This window comes from Meriones unguiculatus, chromosome 5 (assembly GCF_030254825.1).
Source record: "Meriones unguiculatus strain TT.TT164.6M chromosome 5, Bangor_MerUng_6.1, whole genome shotgun sequence".
NCBI lineage: Eukaryota > Metazoa > Chordata > Mammalia > Rodentia > Muridae > Meriones > Meriones unguiculatus.
Window position 1 is genome coordinate 43,735,334 of NC_083353.1, and position 18,440 is coordinate 43,753,773.

At 47.8% G+C, this 18,440-nt stretch overlaps 1 protein-coding gene and 1 long non-coding RNA gene across 3 annotated transcripts in view; one reads left to right on the forward strand and one right to left on the reverse strand.

Moving 5' to 3' along the window:
- The window catches only part of Chchd6 (coiled-coil-helix-coiled-coil-helix domain containing 6), a 210,424-nt gene that overhangs the window by 33,784 nt on the left and 158,200 nt on the right, over positions 1-18,440 (reverse strand). For both annotated transcript variants that reach the window (XM_060383732.1, XM_060383731.1), the window contains one exon: positions 445-515. In XM_060383732.1, the coding sequence (XP_060239715.1) occupies positions 445-515 (71 nt within the window). The remainder of the gene's footprint in view (positions 1-444; positions 516-18,440) is intronic.
- LOC132653960 (uncharacterized) lies at positions 1,281-16,899 on the forward strand. Its single transcript, XR_009591767.1, has 3 exons — positions 1,281-1,400; positions 7,952-8,052; positions 16,756-16,899. It is a non-coding gene; the product is annotated as an uncharacterized LOC132653960 (long non-coding RNA).

The window sequence follows — 18,440 nt, forward strand, 5'->3', positions numbered from 1 at the left end:
ATGGACTATCCTGAGCATGAGTGGCCTAGGACAGCATTGTGTGCTCAGCAGGAGCAGAAGGCTCCCACAGGGGACACACTATGACTCCCACCCCCACTTACCACCCCTCACAAAGAAGAGGGCCAGGGCTTATCCTCCAGAACCCTTGGAGCCTGTTCATTGCCCCTCATCTAGCTAGATAACAAAGCAGCTGCTGCCCCACAGAAAGGCAGTGGCTGAAGCCCACTGCAACATGCCAGGGAGCTGAAAAGAGCTGTGTGCTAATCTGGGCAATTACTGATGGCCAATGGCTACCTTCAGCCCAACTGAGAGGGCTGATGAACAGATGGCTGTCTTGTTATTAGAGAAATTTGCCATCAGGCAGGTGACAGCAGGTTTCAAGCCACACAAAGGGGTTTCCACAAATGCAGGCAAGTTTACCAAGAACAATAAGCAGATTCTTACTTTATTGTGCTCTCTGCTTTTGAAGCCGCCTCATGGAATTGCTGGCAAGACAGTTTATACAGCTCGGCATTCTACAAAAAGAAAACACAGAACTGGTTACCAAAGATTGCCATCACCTTCTGGAAGCTTGTGGGGCATAATCACACCAGAACTGGACAGATGCTAATATCTTAACTGGTATCAGCATAGCTTAGGTCCTAGCTCCCATGGCATGCTGACCACTGTGATGGAATCCAAGAAAAGTGACTGCTGAAGGCAAACCATAATATCATTTAGTTCAGGAGGTGGCAAGCTGCAGGCAACAGGCCAAATCTGCTGGTCACCTTGTTTATAAATGACGTTTCACTGGCACATGGCCATACACACCCATGTCTTTGGTTGCTAGTATGCTACAAAATCAGTGGAATGGCTGTGGTGGAGCCAGCATGGTCTACAAAGCCTGAAGCATTTACTGTAAAGAAAGATGTGCTGAAACTTGATCTACTCCAATCCCCACTGGACAAGTAGACCACACTGCCTAAAGAGGTCGAGTTGCTTAGCAAGGAGCAGTGCCAGGGCTATCCAGTGTCTTGACTCCTAAACTGGGGTATGCTCTGTTGCTTCTCATGATGTACTCTGGGAGGTTCTAAAGGCAGTTACCTTGTCCTTCCTGAAGTTATCCAGGCTGCCAGGAAAAACCGAGGAGCAGGAACAAGCTAGCTGTGTTTGATCCTGGTGCCACATTGTGCTTATCAGTAAGTTGCTTAACTTGTGAGTCACTTCTGGCCACACAGGCCTAGCCTAGCACTTTCCTTTTTCTCTAAAGCTCCAATATCTTCACTTGCTCCCACAGAAGACTGATACTGACATCCTTCCAGCCTCAGGACATCGCACTCCAGGTGTGATTTCTCAGACCCATACATGATTGGTCAGACATAAAGGGGGCAGAGGAAGACCAAACCTGGAGGCTGAGTCAGGTAGGTCAAGTGGGTCAAGAAGTGTAGGGTAAATAAGTCAGCTGTCTTGAGCGGGTTATGAAGCCTTTGTGCAGTGTGTATAGCTGACTATATTCACTCCTGAAAAGGAGCTCTCCCTGTTTCACGGATGTGCAGACAGCTTCAGGGTCATCAGTCAGTCCTTGCAACAAGCTGCGGTGACAGTGAAAGGACTGTCAAGTCTCAGGGCTGTGCTTCCTTGCATGTCTGTTAGGCTCAGCCTGGCTCCTTCTACCTGCTGAAGAAAAGCAGCAAGCCAGTCTCTGGGTGGACAGGGAAAGAGAGGTCCAAATCAGGGTTGCCAGGACAGTATGTCATGTGGTATGAAGCCCAGCTAGGTCTATAGGGAAAGGAACCAAAGCAGAGGATTTCCTCTAGAGGACCAGAGGTATGAATGTAAGTGTAGGTTAGAACCAAGCTCCACCTTTACCTACTCACAGAGATTCCTTCCCACTGTCTCAGGAAGGGTTGACTGGGAGGTTAGCATGGAAAGGAAACTTGCAGGATTGCTTAGGAACACAAAGTCACTGTCAGGGAGGACCAGAGCCTACTGGGGGAAGTTTCACCTATCTATTTCCCCCAGGTTCCTCTCTCCACAGCAAGGGATCCTTCTCTAAGGCATGCCAACAACTCCAGCACACAAGAGGCAGGAAAAAAAACACAACTCTTCCTCATGGAAGACTAATACTGCACTCAGGGAGGCTTTCTGCTTCTCTTCTAGGTCCTTGGACTCACATCAAGAGAGTCAGTTTAGCTTCGGAATGGTGTGGCATTCCCTGAGATGGTTGTCCTGGCTGAGGATAAGGGCAGAGGCAACACAATCAGCACCTCCCTAACCCTCCAGCTGATGTTCTTTTATGACCTCCTTGGGATCACTGGGACTCTGATGGAGCCTCCTGAGGATGTGGCCTGGCCCATGGGCCCACAGTGTGACAGCACATTGGTGTGTGCTGGCTGCAGTCTGTAGGTAAACCACGTACTTCCTCCAAGCTTTGTTTTTTTAACTTCAGAGTGACAGAAAACCAGGCACACACATCTTCCTCAAACCATATAGCACTGTGTAGTTTCTGAAGCCAAAAAGAACCTCTGGTTCCTACTTGGAACCTGGTCTTTCTTCCTCATAAGAAATCTACCTGGCTTAGCTATCTCCAAGTTTCTTTTTTCCTATATATGTTCATAGGGTCAGATCACAGGTTTCCAGGCCCAGTTACCTGCTGCGCCTCTCTCAAAGACAGGACCCAGGCTGAAATGGGGCCCGTGTATTGTGGGCAGGCAGAAGAAGCCTAGAGCCTCTGTATGGTAGCAACATGCATCCGTTCCAGGGACATGGAGCCAATCATGTGGTCAGTACAGTTTGTCATAGGAAGTCCACAGGCCAAGAAGTGGTTATGGCCACCCCACTGTAGCTTCCTTAATTTTCCTCATGATGACTCAGTGAAAATCCCCTGCTGGTCCCATCCTGCCTTTGCAGATGTATGGCATTGGGCTTTGCAATAACCACTGGCCCAGAAGCACAGGAAGGTCTCCAGGCCATAGCAGAGATGTATCACATCACTACATTTGTTCATGAGTCCCTGGTTCTTCAGCCTTCCTCACTGAGGACAAGGACCCTGAAGACTACAACTTGTCATAATTGTGGGCTTCTTGAGAACTGCTAGGTATAGGGGTGGGGTCCAAGGCAAGTGGAGCCTGCTGGCCATGTGGGCTGCTCAGACAACACAATGTCACAATTACAAATGGGCATGATGCCAGTAGTTAGATGCTCTGAGAGCAGCATGCAAACTTGATCAGACTGTCTTCTTAGGAGTGATACCTGAACTGAACCAAACCAAGGCATCTCTCTTGCTCCTTCTCTCACCACTTCTGGTGGTTCTGACAATGAAGCCATGGCCTACTTCATGGTAGATTAGCACCGCAACTTTAAGGCACAATTTTTGTCACACCAATATTTTTCAAAAATGAAAGCAGCAGGGGCCAGAGTGAATGGTGAGCTTGCTGAGGCCCCATTCCATCTTCTTTACACCTCTGTGTGAGGTCATGGTACACTTGTGAAAATCCTGTTGGCAAACAGTTTGTGGGCAGGTGCTTTAATCAGAGAGGATTCTGTGAGGTACATTGTGGGTGAGCACTCTGTGAAGGAGCATATTGAGCGATCACACTCTGTGAAGGGGTACTTTGTGAGTGAGCACAGTGTGGGTGAGGGCTCTAGTAAGCACTCAGTACCTCAGGTCAAGCAGCTCCCACCATGTCCTGTAGGCCCAATACATTCTCCTATAATTGTAAACAGTGCTAAGGAGAACAAGCGCCTACCTGCAGCTCTACAGAGAACCTTCTAGAAGTCAGGATCTTGAGTCAAAGAACATATTCATTTCTAACAAACTATAAAGGGTGAGCAGATATGAGCCAAACAAGGAGGAAGCCTCACGAAGAGATAAAACAATACTGGAGTGTCCAAAGGGCAATGTGGGTCCATGAGTGAAGCAGGGACTGTCAAAGAGTGGGATGCAGAGCAGGGCAGGGCCAAGTAGACCTCAACTTCAGGCTCAGAGCCTGGCTTCCAGTGAGGGCTGAATAAACGCCTGGCTGTGCTTGCTTGCTTGGTGCTTTTGAAACCAGGTTTTACTCTGTAGCCCAGTCTAACCTGGAACTCATTATGTAGACAAGGCTGGATCTAAAGCCACACTACTCTTCCTATCTCAACTTCCTGGGACTGAAATTACAGGCCTGAGCCACTAAGTCTGGCCAGGCCCTTGCTTTTTAAGTGAGGATAGCAGAGTAGTCCTATTTTTAGAAGGACAGTGGCAAATGTGGACGATGGAGTCCTGTCTTCCCAGAAAGGCCATTAGCACTGAAAGGTCCTAGACCACTGAGGTCTAGGGCCTGGGTGCTGCAGTTACCATAGAAGTTCATGGGCTTTCTGGATATTCTCTGATGGGCCTGCACTGTCTGCACATCATGAGCTGTTAGTTTTGGAGACTTGTTTTCTCATAGATTCCTCAGGTTCCCACTTCTGGAATGCCTTCCTCACTCTACACAGCTGCCCCTCCTCCTCTGCCTGCAGCTGCTTCTTGAGCACATCTGAAGGCAGAAGACCTGATCTTCATTAATTAAATCTGCCATTAAAAATTAAATAAAGTTGAGTAAGAAGGTGTGAGTATTATCTCTGTGGGTTTCAAAAGTCACAGTGTTTCTTCAATTACTTCCCAAGCAGTTTTCATATTTCATACTGTCTGATTTCTCCAAGGGCCTGGATTTGCAAGATCAAAAGAGAGTGTGAGGGTGAGAAAAGCAAGGTGGGAAGGCGGGAAGGGGAGGATGGCAGAAAAACATGTCATGGGCAGGAGAGATCGTCCCCAGGAAGAGCCAGGAGAAGCAGAATGGGAGGATGCAGGGGCACAGAGGTCAGTGGCAAGTCCACCAAGTACAGGTCAAGGTGAGGCCCATGTGTCCATGTATATGACAATAAATATAAAAACATGCATAGAAAGGAGAAACTTCTAGGTCAGAGCCCCCAGCACAGACACCTAGGCCAAAGGCATTCAGGAATGACCTACTAAGGGAAAGGAAGCAGGGCTGCGTGTCATGAGAGCCATCTTGAGAAGGGTCACAGCAGTAGAGAGAACTGAGGCTCCCCAAGCTCCCCAAGCTGACCAAGCACTATGGAGATACAGTACAAAGCCATGAATGAAACTGTGCTCAGGTTAGGACCCTTCCTCTTAGTGTGTGCGATGGGCAGGACTTCCATGTTATCTCCTTTGCTTCTTCTCTTCACAGTGAGAATGATGATGGAGCAGTCAGCACAGGCTTGGTGGGGATTTCAGGGGGTGGGGTGGGGTCAATGCATTAAAGAATTATACAATGCCTGGCATACAGTGGATACTCAATAAATGTTTTAAGAACTTAACAAACATCCATCACTTTATGCATATGAACCAATAAGGCCAGCAGAGTATCTGGGAGAGTTCTGAGAGCTGAGGAGTGAAAGAAGGCTCTTTGGGGGGGGGGGGGGGAGGGAGGGGGGCGTGACCTTTGCCACCATAGGGCTTTTAGTATCTTTTACTCACGATCTATCCCCAGAGCCTGTGAGAGGGCCTGGCACAAGAACTGCTGAATAAACTCAAACTAAGATCAGTACCACATGAGTGATGCACAGGCTAGTTAGGACGACAGTTGCTGGCTGAAGCTGGCTAAGCAATCTCCTAAGCTCTAGATCTGCACTGGGCCTGCACTCACTAGATCTAGCAGGCTTCTGAAGACCAAGTTGGGGTAGCACATGGTATGACCAGGGCACAGGAGACTAATGGCATGGTTTGTGTGGGCCAGGCAGATTGAAGCTCAGAGACTTGGATTCCTTCCCAAATGGTGGGTGTATTTTAGCACATGTTGTGGGAGGACTTATGAGGCAACATTTACATGTGTGCTGGCCCTAGCAGCAACGAACACAGAATCTATATCCAATGGGGGTAAGAAGGCTCAGTAGGCTTCCCTGACCAGACACTATAGTAGTGACCACCCATCAGGCCAATTCTTGGAAAGCTGAAAGCAGTTATAATGAGGCAAGAACTTGGCAAATAAAGACACCGAGGAGGCCCAGAAAGGCAAAGGAAATGCCAGGGTGAAAGGACATCAAGCTAAAGACCAGGGGAAGACAGCCACAGGTTTCTTCAATAGTCCCATACTTCCCTACTGTGCCCAGCTGTGACCCAGGAAGAAAAGTAACAAGTGATGGGTGTGCTGAAGCAACACAGATCTGAAGCAGTTACAACCAGGAAAATTGGTTCAAGGCTCCAGGTGGGACAGAGTGAGGGGTGTTGCTAGCACTATCAGTATAGGCTGGAAGGGGCCCAGAGCTGGAGGCCAGAGGGAATACCAGAACACTGAGAGGAACAGATTGAATACAGGTTGGTCCCAGGCCAAAGTGCTGCCAGAGTAGCCAACAGTGGCCATCTGGGGACTATGGAATCTGCAACCTACCAGCCTAATTATCATCAGCTTTCAGAGCTGGAAGAAATGCTAATTATAAGAGAAGTAAAGGTGATTAACATGTTCAGGGTTTGGAGTCTCTAATCTGAAAAGAGTAAACCAGACTTAAAAAAAAAAAGGTTTAAATCATTAGCATAAGATATCAAGGGTGTGAGTGTTGGACACAGAGACACTATACTGCCCAGAAGTGCTGAAATTCAATTCTGTTAAGTGGTTGCACAGCTGGTCCTAGCCAGCAATACACACCCTGCACCATCCTATAGAGAGGAACCCTGCCATCCTGGCTTGCCTCATTCTACCTTAGAGCCTGCTTCCAGCTCTGAGCACAGGCCATTCTGAGACCGTTGCCCCCACGTCAAAGCCCACAAGGTTCTACCTTTCACCCCACACTCCCTATTTCTTGCCTTCAAAACCTGTCTTTGTTGACCTAGCCCTCCCCAGGCTGGGCTCGATCCTACCTTCAACACAGTTCATATTCTTGAGGCTCCGGGTCTAGTGAATGCACTGAGGACACAGCCATGAATGGATCCGGACATGGCTAGTTTATTGCCCAACACCACAGTTCCACCACTTGCTTCTTTTGTACACTCAATAAGCATTTATTGAGTGCTTGCTATTTGCCAAGGCTTGCTCTACAAGCAGTGAACACAGAAGACAGCAAGGGGATGAAGTCCTTGCTCCACAGAGCTAACAGGCTGAATATAGAAGAAGTAAACGGATAATTTCACTCAGTGGCAATGCCACTTAAAAGATCACACGGAGCCTAAGGGGCTGTGGTTTTCAGTAGTCATGAGGGAAGGCCTCGCCCTCTGCCTGGCTATCTCAAGCAGACAGCCAACAGACGTGAAGTCAGGGTTTGTGCAGGTGCTGAGGGGATGCCTGCATTTGGTGAGTTCTTGATGGCACAATGAGCACAGACTTTCAGGATGAGAAAAATGGTTTCTTAAAGGCCACCAGGGCCAACCACATCTGTGGAGCTGTGTCTAGGGACAGTACAAAGACACTGGAGGGTGTGCAATGGAAAATGGTCCTTTTGAAAGGACCACTGGCAGCATGCAGCTGCCTAAATGGAGGGCAGTGGAGGCAGCCTGGCTACCTGGAGGCAACTGCAGTGACCTTGGTGAGATGGCCAGGTTACTTACAGATGGACAAACCATTTCTGCTGGCAGTGATGAAGAATGAGACATACACCTTTGCCTCAATCGGTGAAGGTGACACTCAGCTCAGGACAAGGCTGGCATTTTTGGCTTGCTGAACATGGAAAGCCTTTGTATCCTTATCAGAACTGTGTCTGACTGACTACACCCTGTTCCCTTTTTCTCTGTTCCTTCAAAAGTTTCCTTCTAGAGAGCTTCCTCTCTCCCACAGCCTCACTCCTGGTATTTTCATTACATTTCTGCACTAGAGAATGTCACCCTTCACCCAACTCCTGGAGATTAGCCATCAATTATCACTGGTTCCTGCCCCCAGGGTCCCATGTCAACCTGCAGCTGAATGCAGATGATGACTCTGTCTCCTGATCATCTGAACTCCTTTCCTTTCTCCCCAAGGTGCTCCTTACAAGTGGACTTTTACAGACTGCACTGCATGCAGATGCCTTGCTGTACCCTGTGGCTACATCCTCTGCCTCCAGCTCACCACCCAAGTAGTGGTAAGAGTGGTCTTTAAAGACATTCTGGGCTGGGAACTTGCAAAGATCTCCCAAGAATCCCCACTGGAGATCTGGCTTTTTCTAATGACTGTCACATTGTCCTCAGTCTCTATGCCCCCTTGCAATGCCTCACTTATTTCTTCATCTGTCAATTCTTTGCTGTCTACCTGGGAGCTACTATTCCTGCCTTGAAGCCCAGTAGCATCCCTTTCACTGAACGAACAACATTCTGTCTCTCTGTCAGCCTTCTCATGGCCTGCTAAATGCTCTATATTAAGATATACTTTTCAGTAGCATTTGTCACTGTGCACTGCAATCATCTCCTAATTATCTATCTCCCCTGGGAACTGCTTAGGCTCCAGGGTAGCTTTGTATCTTTATTGCCAATGCTTGCACAAGCCCTGGGCCTAACCAATGAATTTATTTATTTGTTTGTTTACTGAGACACGTTCTCTCCTTATAGCCTTGGCTGGCCTGGAACTATGTAGACCAGGCTGGCCCCAAACTCACAAAGATCTGTCTGCCTCAGCCTCTGGAGTGCTGGCATTAAAGGCATGTGCCACCACATCCAGCCCAACCAATGTTTACTTGAAGAATGGCTGAAGGGCATTTTTAGTTCATTCTGAACTACTCTGTGCTCACCACCTTTGGCCTTCATGATTAGACCTAGAACTCACAGGTATCCTTATACCTGTGAGTATAAGGCCCCTCAACTGGCAGGACCATTATCCTGAAACAAGTCTAACATACCCTCCCCTTCCTCTTCCAGGAAACCCAACCCTTACTTTTTCAGGTACCCCTCATTTCTAGGACATTATCTGTGCTCTTATTTCTTAATATACCTGCCTTCTAAGTACCTCCTCCATCCCCTTCCAGGTATGAGCTGCTAATTAGAGCCCCTATGAGATGGTTGTAGGTGAGACCCTTTCAGAAGTATTTGCATTTGTGAAGAGGCAGAGAGAGGGAAATACACACACCCACCACCACCAAAAACCTCCCTGCCACTCTCTGTTGCCGCTGCACTCTCCACTGTGCCTCTTTTAGGGATTTGGTGGAGCCTCCCAGCCTTTTAGCCACCTCTGAGGTTCTTTATGTTTTGGTGGATGTGTAGCTGGGCTGGGGAAGGAATTTACTTGGGTTACATGCTTTTATATGTATGTACATAGCATGTGTATATATCATGCATAGTAACAAAAATTCGAAGTTGTATTAATTGGCAATAGCTGCATATTTTCTTTAGTGATTTGCACTGAATATTAAACATCAGCCACCTGGCATTCAGGTGTGAGAGGCTTCATCCAGAAACTCCTTCTTTATGTAAGGTCAAGATTAGTATCTGGATATGAATGACCCTTTGGCGTTTTGGACTGGGAATGACAGAGGGTGTGACCTGTAGCTCCTGGGGTAGGGCAGATATCATAGAACTTTTCAGAATTGAAAAGCAAGATGACCACATGTCTGGCTCCTTCCACCAGAGCAAAGCAGAGCAGCCTCCAAAAGATAGGTAAGAGGGCACGCCCTGACACTGACCCAGCAAGAGGCAGCCTAAAAATCCCCAGAAGGCTTTGTATTTGAATACATGAAAATGGGTCTGAAAAGGTGAAATAAGGGTTTGAGTTTGCTCAAGAAAAACCTCCAAGAGGTTCCTGATAAACAGTTAAGAATGAAAAGGTCAAAGTCCCATTTAAAGCAAAGTGAGAAAACTAATTTTGAAGACTGCTGCAGTACTGAGCGGTCAGATTCACATGCCCTTACCTGGGGTTATAGACTGGGATCAGATCCCCTGAACTTCTTGAGGCCAGGAAGCAGGCGCTAGGGAGAGTGGCTAGCACAGAGCTTGTCTGTGATGAGAATGGAACAGTCCTTAACCTGAATGTACAAGAGCCACAGCAGGGTAGATAGGGAGAAGGGACTTAAGGGGGTACTTGGAGTAAGCAGGATTGACAAGGAAATCTACCGCTGTTCTCACTCCACTGGTAGGGTGTGGGGAGGCAGCAGGCAGCTGGGAGTAGTAGTGCTTTAACAAACACCAGGCAGCCAGCCATGCTTTGAGGCTGCTTGTTAGTTGTTTTTAATTTTTTACATATGCAAAACATATTTGGTTAGTGAGTATCAAAAGTATGAAAACAAAATGCATAGCCTGACAGAAAGGAAAAGTCAAACCAAGAGCTGTCTTAATTCTAGCGTTGCTACTAATGGATGGTGTGACCCTCAATGATATCACAGAGGGTGTTAATGCTGTGGGCTACACTGATTCTCTGCAGAAAGAAAGAGGAACTCAAGGACAAACCCAGAGCTGTAAAGTCAGAGGCTGGAATTCCATGGTTAAGGAACAGCTGTAGGCCCTGGGGATCCAGCTTGTTCAAGCTGAGGTGCACAGGAGGGCTTTACATTCAGGCCACAGAGGCAGGAAGAAGATATTTTGGTTCTTTGTGCTGATCCTAAAGGTTCCATTTGCAAAGGAATTACAGAAGCAAGGCTGGCTGAGGTTGCACATTTAGCAGTTCTCAGGCCTTTGTGACAGGGCCTTCTGGGATACTCCTGAGAAAAGGTATTATGTCTTTTAGAAAACTTCTGTGAGAAGGATGCGCCCCAGGCAAGTAGCCCTGAGCATGTCCTCCTGACCCCTCCCTCCCTCAGTTGCTAGCTGGATGGTCTTAGGCAGTTGGTGGCCTTGCATCTCTGAAGATGGTTGCTGAGCCACTAGATCTACATGGCCCAAGAGTTCGATCAATGTCAGCTCCCCTACCCTGCCCCAGGCCTCCACACACACCCACTCTTCACAACATTGCAGATCCATGCACAGCTGAGGCCTGAGGTATGAGAAGGCAGGTCTCCCAGGGCTCTGTCTCTGGAGCACCATGTTTAAAAAATCAATTGTGGATCTACTTGGTTGCGTCTTGTTCTTTAGTTTACCTGGGTTCTTACACGCCACTGTGCTTTCATAGTTACAATTTCCTGTACCTGAAGTTCTCACAGGACTCTAAAGACATCTGTGCTGTACCCCTCAGGTCAGCCTTTATAGTGCAGGTCTATGGTCCCCAACCCTGGCTGAACCCTGGAACTACCGGAGTCATTTTCATAAGCTACACCTGAGCCCACCCTCAGGCTGGTTACTGGTAAAGGCTGGGTCCTGTGAGCACAGCATTTTTAAAATATTCTTTGTAGGGATGTTACTGTGACACGAAGGTTGAAAATTACTTAAGATCAGGGGACTCAAAGCTTGAAACATGAGCTTATATCCTATGTCTTTTTACTACTGTGCCTTCAGGCAAGATGCGTAATTGTACTCCATCTTGGTTTCCTCAACTACTCAATGGGAGTGGTAAGAACAACCTAGCAAGTTTTTTTCTCTTCCTCAAAGTAATACAAGAATCATGCAGACCACAAAGGTGGAGTACATGGTATAACTGGCAATGCAGTTGTCACCTTAGTCAATGTGAGAGTGGTTACCGATCCACCTTCACATAAGGTCACGTAGAAGACTTGGAACATAGTGACTGTGATGCCACACAGTCACGAAGTATCCAACTCTTCCTCTTTATGAAAGCTGCTTTCAAGTGATCTCCAAATTCTGTTTGCACTATTTAGAAAAAGCCTATGTCCCAGAGAAGAATATTAGTCTGATGTGGAGTCTGGAACCTGCTGTTTCCTCTTGCGTGCAGGATCTGATGTCCCTGCAGGCTCACAGGCTAAGTATGTGGTCTCTAGTTATGTTAAAAGGTTCCAAAACCTTCAGGACATAGGACCCAGCTAGAGGAAGTAGGGTACTGGGAGCAAGTCCTTGTCCTTTCCTGTCTCTCTCTTCTCTGCTTCCTTTTTGTCAAGGAGTGAAGAGCAGCCTCCACCATAAGCTGCTGCCACCATATTTGCAAGGGACGGACACACACACACACACTGCTCTGCTGAAGCACATGGTGCCAAGAAACCATGGACTGAATCCTCAAAACAGTCAGCTAAAGGAAATATTCCACCCTTATGTTTTTATGCCAGGCATTCTGGTCACAGCCACACAATATCCAATATAATGCTTCTTAAAAGACTATGAGCTCTTTCAGTGTGGGTCCACCTGAGTCAATCTATTCTCTTAAAAATACAATGCTCCCCCCCCCCAAAAAAAAATACAATGCCCTTTTCCCCTCTCTGAGTACTCTTGATTTCCTTTGGGGAATACACATGGTTCTACAGAGTCTAAGGCTGATGTGGAAGACCCACCTTGGTCACCAGGATGGTGAGGAGCCAATGATGGTCTGGTCCAGATAAACTAAACAAGATGCCTGATGGAATTCCAATATAGAGTACAACTTATGAAGTGAACTGTGTGTCCCCCACCCCAGCTCTGATTACAAATTAAGTTAGTGTATAACATTATTAGAAGACAAAGGTCACTACAAATGCAAATGAGCTAATGAGCTAAATGAGGTCATATTGGAAAATGGTGATCCAATCTAACATGACTGGCATCGTGATGAGTAGTAGAGATCTGGATGTGAGAGACACATGCACAGGGAAACTGTCACATGAAAACTAGAGCTGCACACCCACAAACCTGGAGAATACCTAGAGAATACCAGAGTGGGGGGAGAGGGAGAGGGAGAGACAGAAAGAGAAAGAGAGAGAAAGAGAGAGAGAGAGAGAGAGAGAGAGAGAGAGAGAGAGAGAGAGAGAGAGAGCAGACCCTTCCCTAGCATTTTCAGAGGCAGCATGACCTTCCACATCTTGACTTGCAGCTTCTAGACTCAGGAGTCACACATGATGCTATCAGCTTTCTGTTTGAGACACTCAAGCTTGGGGTTCCTTTGTTCTGGGAGCCCTCGCAAACACAGACACTCCCGTGCTGCCACGGGAGACACTGTTTACCACTTAGCTGATGGGGATACAGCAATACCTCCCAAGTACCAGGAACTGGCTCTTTAAGGTCACTACAGTGACCCAGGACAGAGGCCTGTGGGCTGGAGGGAGACAGACAGGGTAGACTGGCAGGGAAGAGAAGAGCTTATTGCTGCACAGCAGATGAGAAGGGACCATTTCCAAAGAGCTGAGACTTAAGTGATAAAGAAAGAAGAAGGGGAAAAGTCAAGTAATCAGGGCTTAGAGAGCCTACTCCTTCACTTGTTATCTCTATTGCCATGTGGAGCCAGGCAGCCTGGGCTTGGCAGGCCTTTTCCATCTCTTGTGACCACATGGCTATGTGGAACTGGGAAGGCCAAGCTCAGTGGGCTTGTTCCCTCACCTGATACCTGGGTATCTGTATGTAAGAAGTGTGGCTGCTTATCGTGGGATGAGGGCATGTTGCCCAGCACAGTGCCTGGCATATTCAAGTGTTCTGTGTATTTATAACCATGTCTGTTAACTAGTAACTTTCCAGTTGAGAAGAAAAGGGAACCTCAGTAGGGATAAGCAAAGAGCAGACAAAACAAGCTTTCCTAGTTTTTGCTTTTCAGGAAGCCTGGCAGGAAGGGAACTGGGCTAGAGAGATGGTGGGAGTAGTGCTGACTGTAGACTTGAGGAGCCTGGTCTGAAGCTGTCAGGACCTATCAAAGTCACATCCACAAAGCTACCCTGACAATCATTCTAGAGGGAGCGCTCCATATGCCCCCCACCCTGTAGCCCTCACTGAAACATAAGGCAGTCCCATGCTACAGACAAAGACTGATGTTACCACCTTCCTTTAGGGTCCCAATAGCACTCACAACATAGGACAGTCCTCATAAATAAAGTTCCATGCTCATGTTCCAACTGAGTCTACAATACCAGGCAATGGAGGGAAGTGGGGTATACAGGGCACCTCTAGCAGAGGCCCAATGGAATGCACTGGAAAAGGTCTGAATAGCCCGAATGGTACAAGGGTCTCATGACCTAATTCACAAGACCTCATTAAGATCTCTCACAAGCGGCCAGGGCACCATCTTTATAGATGAGAAGAGATTCAGATATACAAAGAAACCTGCACAAGATCACAGAACCTATGAGCAGCAGAGACAAGGTGGAAATTTGGGTCTGTATGACTTCCCCACGCCATGCCCCATGTCACTATCCATTATACAATAGCAAGCAAGTCCTTCAGTGAAAAGACAGAGTGAAACAGGGACAGGATGAGTCAGATGAAAGGCAAGTGTTCTCTGTTCTTAATTTGTTAGAGGAACACCCCGTCTCTAGCACATTAACCACGGTGTCACCACTGTGTTGATCCAAGAGAAAAATAAAAATACTGGAATGATAACATGGCCTCCTTGTGATGAGACCTCATCTATATCATGCCACACAGACATGCAGGAGGGCCAATGGCACCAAAACACAGCCAGCCTCCATGATAAAGATGGCAGTCTGCTGGAATAGCAAATCCATCTGTGGTACCTCTGTCAGCTGGCCCTGTCAGCACATCTCCTCTACCAACAGGGACCCCCTGCACTGAGGCTGTGCTCCCTTACCCCTTCCTCCAGTTGCCAGTGACACCATACTCCAGCTTAGCCTGAGAGGAAGCCTATTTGGGCAAGCTGCTTGGAGGAAAGCCATTCCTGCCATTTGTGCAATGGTGGGCAGGTATACTGCAGGGAATATGGTAAGGCAGGAAGGCTTGGGAAAGGATGTCTATGGAGTGGGCATGCTGTGCTGGGGGCAAAGGAGCTCACTTCCCTGGAAACATGCTGGGCTGAAGCAGCACCAGTGGATGCACCCTTCTAGAACAAACCATCCAGTCTGCTCACCACCCCAGACAGTGGCTCAGGCAAGTGTGTCGTTTAAGGTGACCCTGGACCCACAGGAGCAGCAACTCTGAGCTTGGGCAGTGTTTTATGAGCATGTCTAAGAAAATGAGATGAGCCAACCAGATTTCCCGAGGGATAAACAGAGAAGTAGGCCAATAACAATGGAAGTGACACAGAGATAGCCATGGTGGACAGAGTCAAGGTAAACCAAAGCCACTCAAGAGAAATGCTGAAGAGGCCAGATGAAGAAGATGAGCGCATAGGCAGCAGGCAGCGGTGAGCCAACACAGCTCAGTACAGAGGGGAATCAGGGCCTAGCCTCTTCACTCCTAAGATAAACTTCCACTTTTGGGGCAAAGGACTTCAATCTAACTAGTGCACTTTCAGTCAAGTCCCCACAAGGAGAGGGGAGCTAGCATACATCCTCCAGGGTCCAAGGGGGAAAGCCTGACATGCCTGAGGCAAAGAAGGATAAAATTGCTTTGAAATTGCCTCTTTTATCTTGAAATGTAACTTGAATTTTCTGTGCTATTCCATAATATCAGTGTTTGCTTTAATATAAAAATAGCATTTCTCCGCTCAAAGCATTGTGTCAATTGGATGTACCAGGAAGACATGCCCTTTCAGGTCTATGGTTTCACATCCCATATCCCAGGGGTGGGAACACATACTGGTGAACAAGTACCTGGGGGAACAAGCTGGGCTAAGGACTTGCATCTACAGATTAGGAACCAGAGGGCTCTGCTGCATACAAATGGCCCAGATATGACAGTTTAGGGTCAAGAGACCCACCTCAAACCTACCAACCATGCAGCCCTGAGCACCTACAGTCCTTAGAAAAGCTGTGTCTCAGCCTCCCTCCCTCCCTCCCTCCCTCCCTCCCTCCCTCCCTCCCTCCCTCCCTCCCTCCCTCCCTCCAATCTATGCCATGTGGGTGAATAACCAGAGGGGACAGTCAGTGTGTGGGGATAAAGCCAGGAAACAGCAAAGGACCGGGTTTGGAGAAAGGAGCCGCCACTTCCCTACAAAAACTCTGGAAGAACACAGCAAAGACCCAGTGACTTTCAGAGAATGCCTGTTTTCCAGGACAGGAATGGGAGACCCTCGTTTATGCAGCCCACAGGACTGGCGGAAAGAATCCTATGAGCACCCTTTCAGCATGTGCAGAGGGTAGCTCTGACTTCTCCGCTGCCCGCTTTCCTACCTGCTACAAATGAGCAGCTGGATACGGTCATGGTCATTCCTACCTGTCAAACTGGGGCTGGCCCTGGTGAAGTTTTTCCTTCTAGACGACTCTCAGAGGAATCTATTCCTCTCCCTAATATGCTTGTACCCTCCGGCAAGCCACCTCAGTCCTCCAGGTTCTAGCAAAATGAGGCAATTAGATCACATTGATTTGGAGGTTCTTTCTAGCTTGAAGAATATTATTTTAGCTAGGTTACAGTTAACAAGAATGAGAAAGGTCTCTCCATCCCAACAGAAAGAACTGTAAGACATATTATTAAAGCGGAAAAAAAGCAAGTTGCAGAACAATACAGTGTGATTCCATGTAGGTAAAATATATACTTGAATATGCATTAAAATTTTTGAAAGATATGCAAGAAAGCACTAAGAAAGTTGACTCTGGCAAGGGGTCTGGGGCCTGTCACGAAGGCGGTGCTCAGTTCTGCTTGAGTGTTGTACCACATGCACACCTGACTTTTAAATGAAATAAATAAATGTGCAGGCCTCCCCATCTCTACGTGCAAGCTCTCATGCTGGAGGCACCGCCCAGTGCCCTTGCATGTGTGGCCTTGCTACATACATCTTGTAGCCCTTTGTTTTAAAAAGGCTTGGGTTGCCCAAGAGAGCAGTCACGCTAAGCCGCTCAGCTTCAGAGCTATTGCTCACGTGGACTGCAAACCCTCAGAAGCCCCGTGGGCTCCCTGCTTAATGCCGAGAAGCCACTCCCTGAGGGAGTTAGGGCCTGAAGCATCTCTCTTATTTTGTGTTTCAGGGAAGAGAACATATGTCTTCAAACCAAGGTGCACAGCACGGTGGGACCCTGGGGTGTGCCTCGGACATCTTAGAGTAACCTGAGGAATCACTATGATATGGACAGAGGAAGGAATTGCCAAGGTGAGACAGGAAGGATAATGGAGTACCAGTCATGCCCAAGCCTCCCAAATTCCCCCAGCTCTCTACGCTGATCTTGGGAAGCTTTGCTTACCACTCTTCTCCTGTGTTAGCCACCTTTGTCATCTGTGACCACAAAACCTGACAGAAACCACTTAAGTGAAGATTTGGCTCAGTTCACAGGTTCTATCACCAAGAGGAAGAATGGGCCTGATGTGACCCTTTGAAAGGTCTGCCTCCTGAGGAACTTCTTCCTCTAGCCAGGACACAGTCTCCCAAAGATAGTGCCTCTAGCTGGGGACAAGAATTGAGCACAAGAGCCCACCGAGACATACCAGATTCAACTCTAACAAGCAATAATGGAACATAGTATCTAACAGCACAGCAGAGTCCCAGGCAGGATTAGCAGTTGTCCTCTGCTTGTTACCTAGATCTCTGTATCTGGGGGTATCTGGACCCCTATACATACTACCCTAGGAATAGATTGCTTTTCCCATGGATCTAACATACCTATTTGGGTGGATTCTCTACCAGCCCAGGAGCAGAGCCACCCTGGACAATGGGCTGGCCACAGCATCTTCACTCTGCTGCAGGGCTCTGGCCCCTTGAGTCATGCTTTCATTTACCCCCTACCCCCCCTAGGGGACCTGAATGTCTGCTAACACTGGGACTCTGGGGCTTCCTGTCACAGATCACTCCTCCCTCTGCAGCCCTGCTCATCGTATGGCATCTCTCCAGTTTTTGGTAATAATAATAAAGAACTGGGCCCACTGTATTAACGGCCTTCGGAGCAATTCCTGAGCAAGACTTGAGAGCTGTTAGGCATGCTTTAACATCTGTCTCGACCTCATTCAAGGTAGGCCAGAGCACAGGAAGCTGCCTCACCAGCCCACAGGATGGGTGAGATGAGGTGGAGAATATGAATGAGTTACTCAGGGCCAGCAGACACCTCAGTAACAGAGCAGGGGATGATTCTCCCATCCCAGGAATCAGATCATTACACACTGCTCTGTCAGAGCTCAGAGATCACTCAATTAAACACGAATCAGCTGAAGTGACTTTCAAGCAATAAGAGCTATTTGAGAAAGGAAAAGTCAGTCCCAATCAGCACTGCTTTCACCCAAGACACTGGAAGACTGAAGAGTGGGTCGAGGAAGGAACATGTGGCCTTAGAGCAGAGGGCTTGAGTCTGGCTTGGATCTCAGGAGTCAGTATCATGGGTCCTGAGGCAGGCAGTAATATGAGGTTTCTAAATTCATGTCTCATGGAAATGAAACCAGGAGACTGGAAGCTGGGGAAGCAGGGCTAATGCATAGAGGCAGGGGCACAAATGCCACAATGGTGGGTTATATTGTCATCTTGACAGAACCCATAATCACCCTAGTGACAAATCTCTGGGCAGGTCTGTGCAGAAATTCTAGATTAGAAAGCTGTGGTGTACAGATCTACCCTAAAATGTGAATCATACCATCCTGTAGACTGGGATCCGGACTGCGTAAAAAGGAAAAAGTGGGCAGAGCAGCAGAATTCATCTCTGCTTCACAGTGAATGGCATGGAATCAGAAT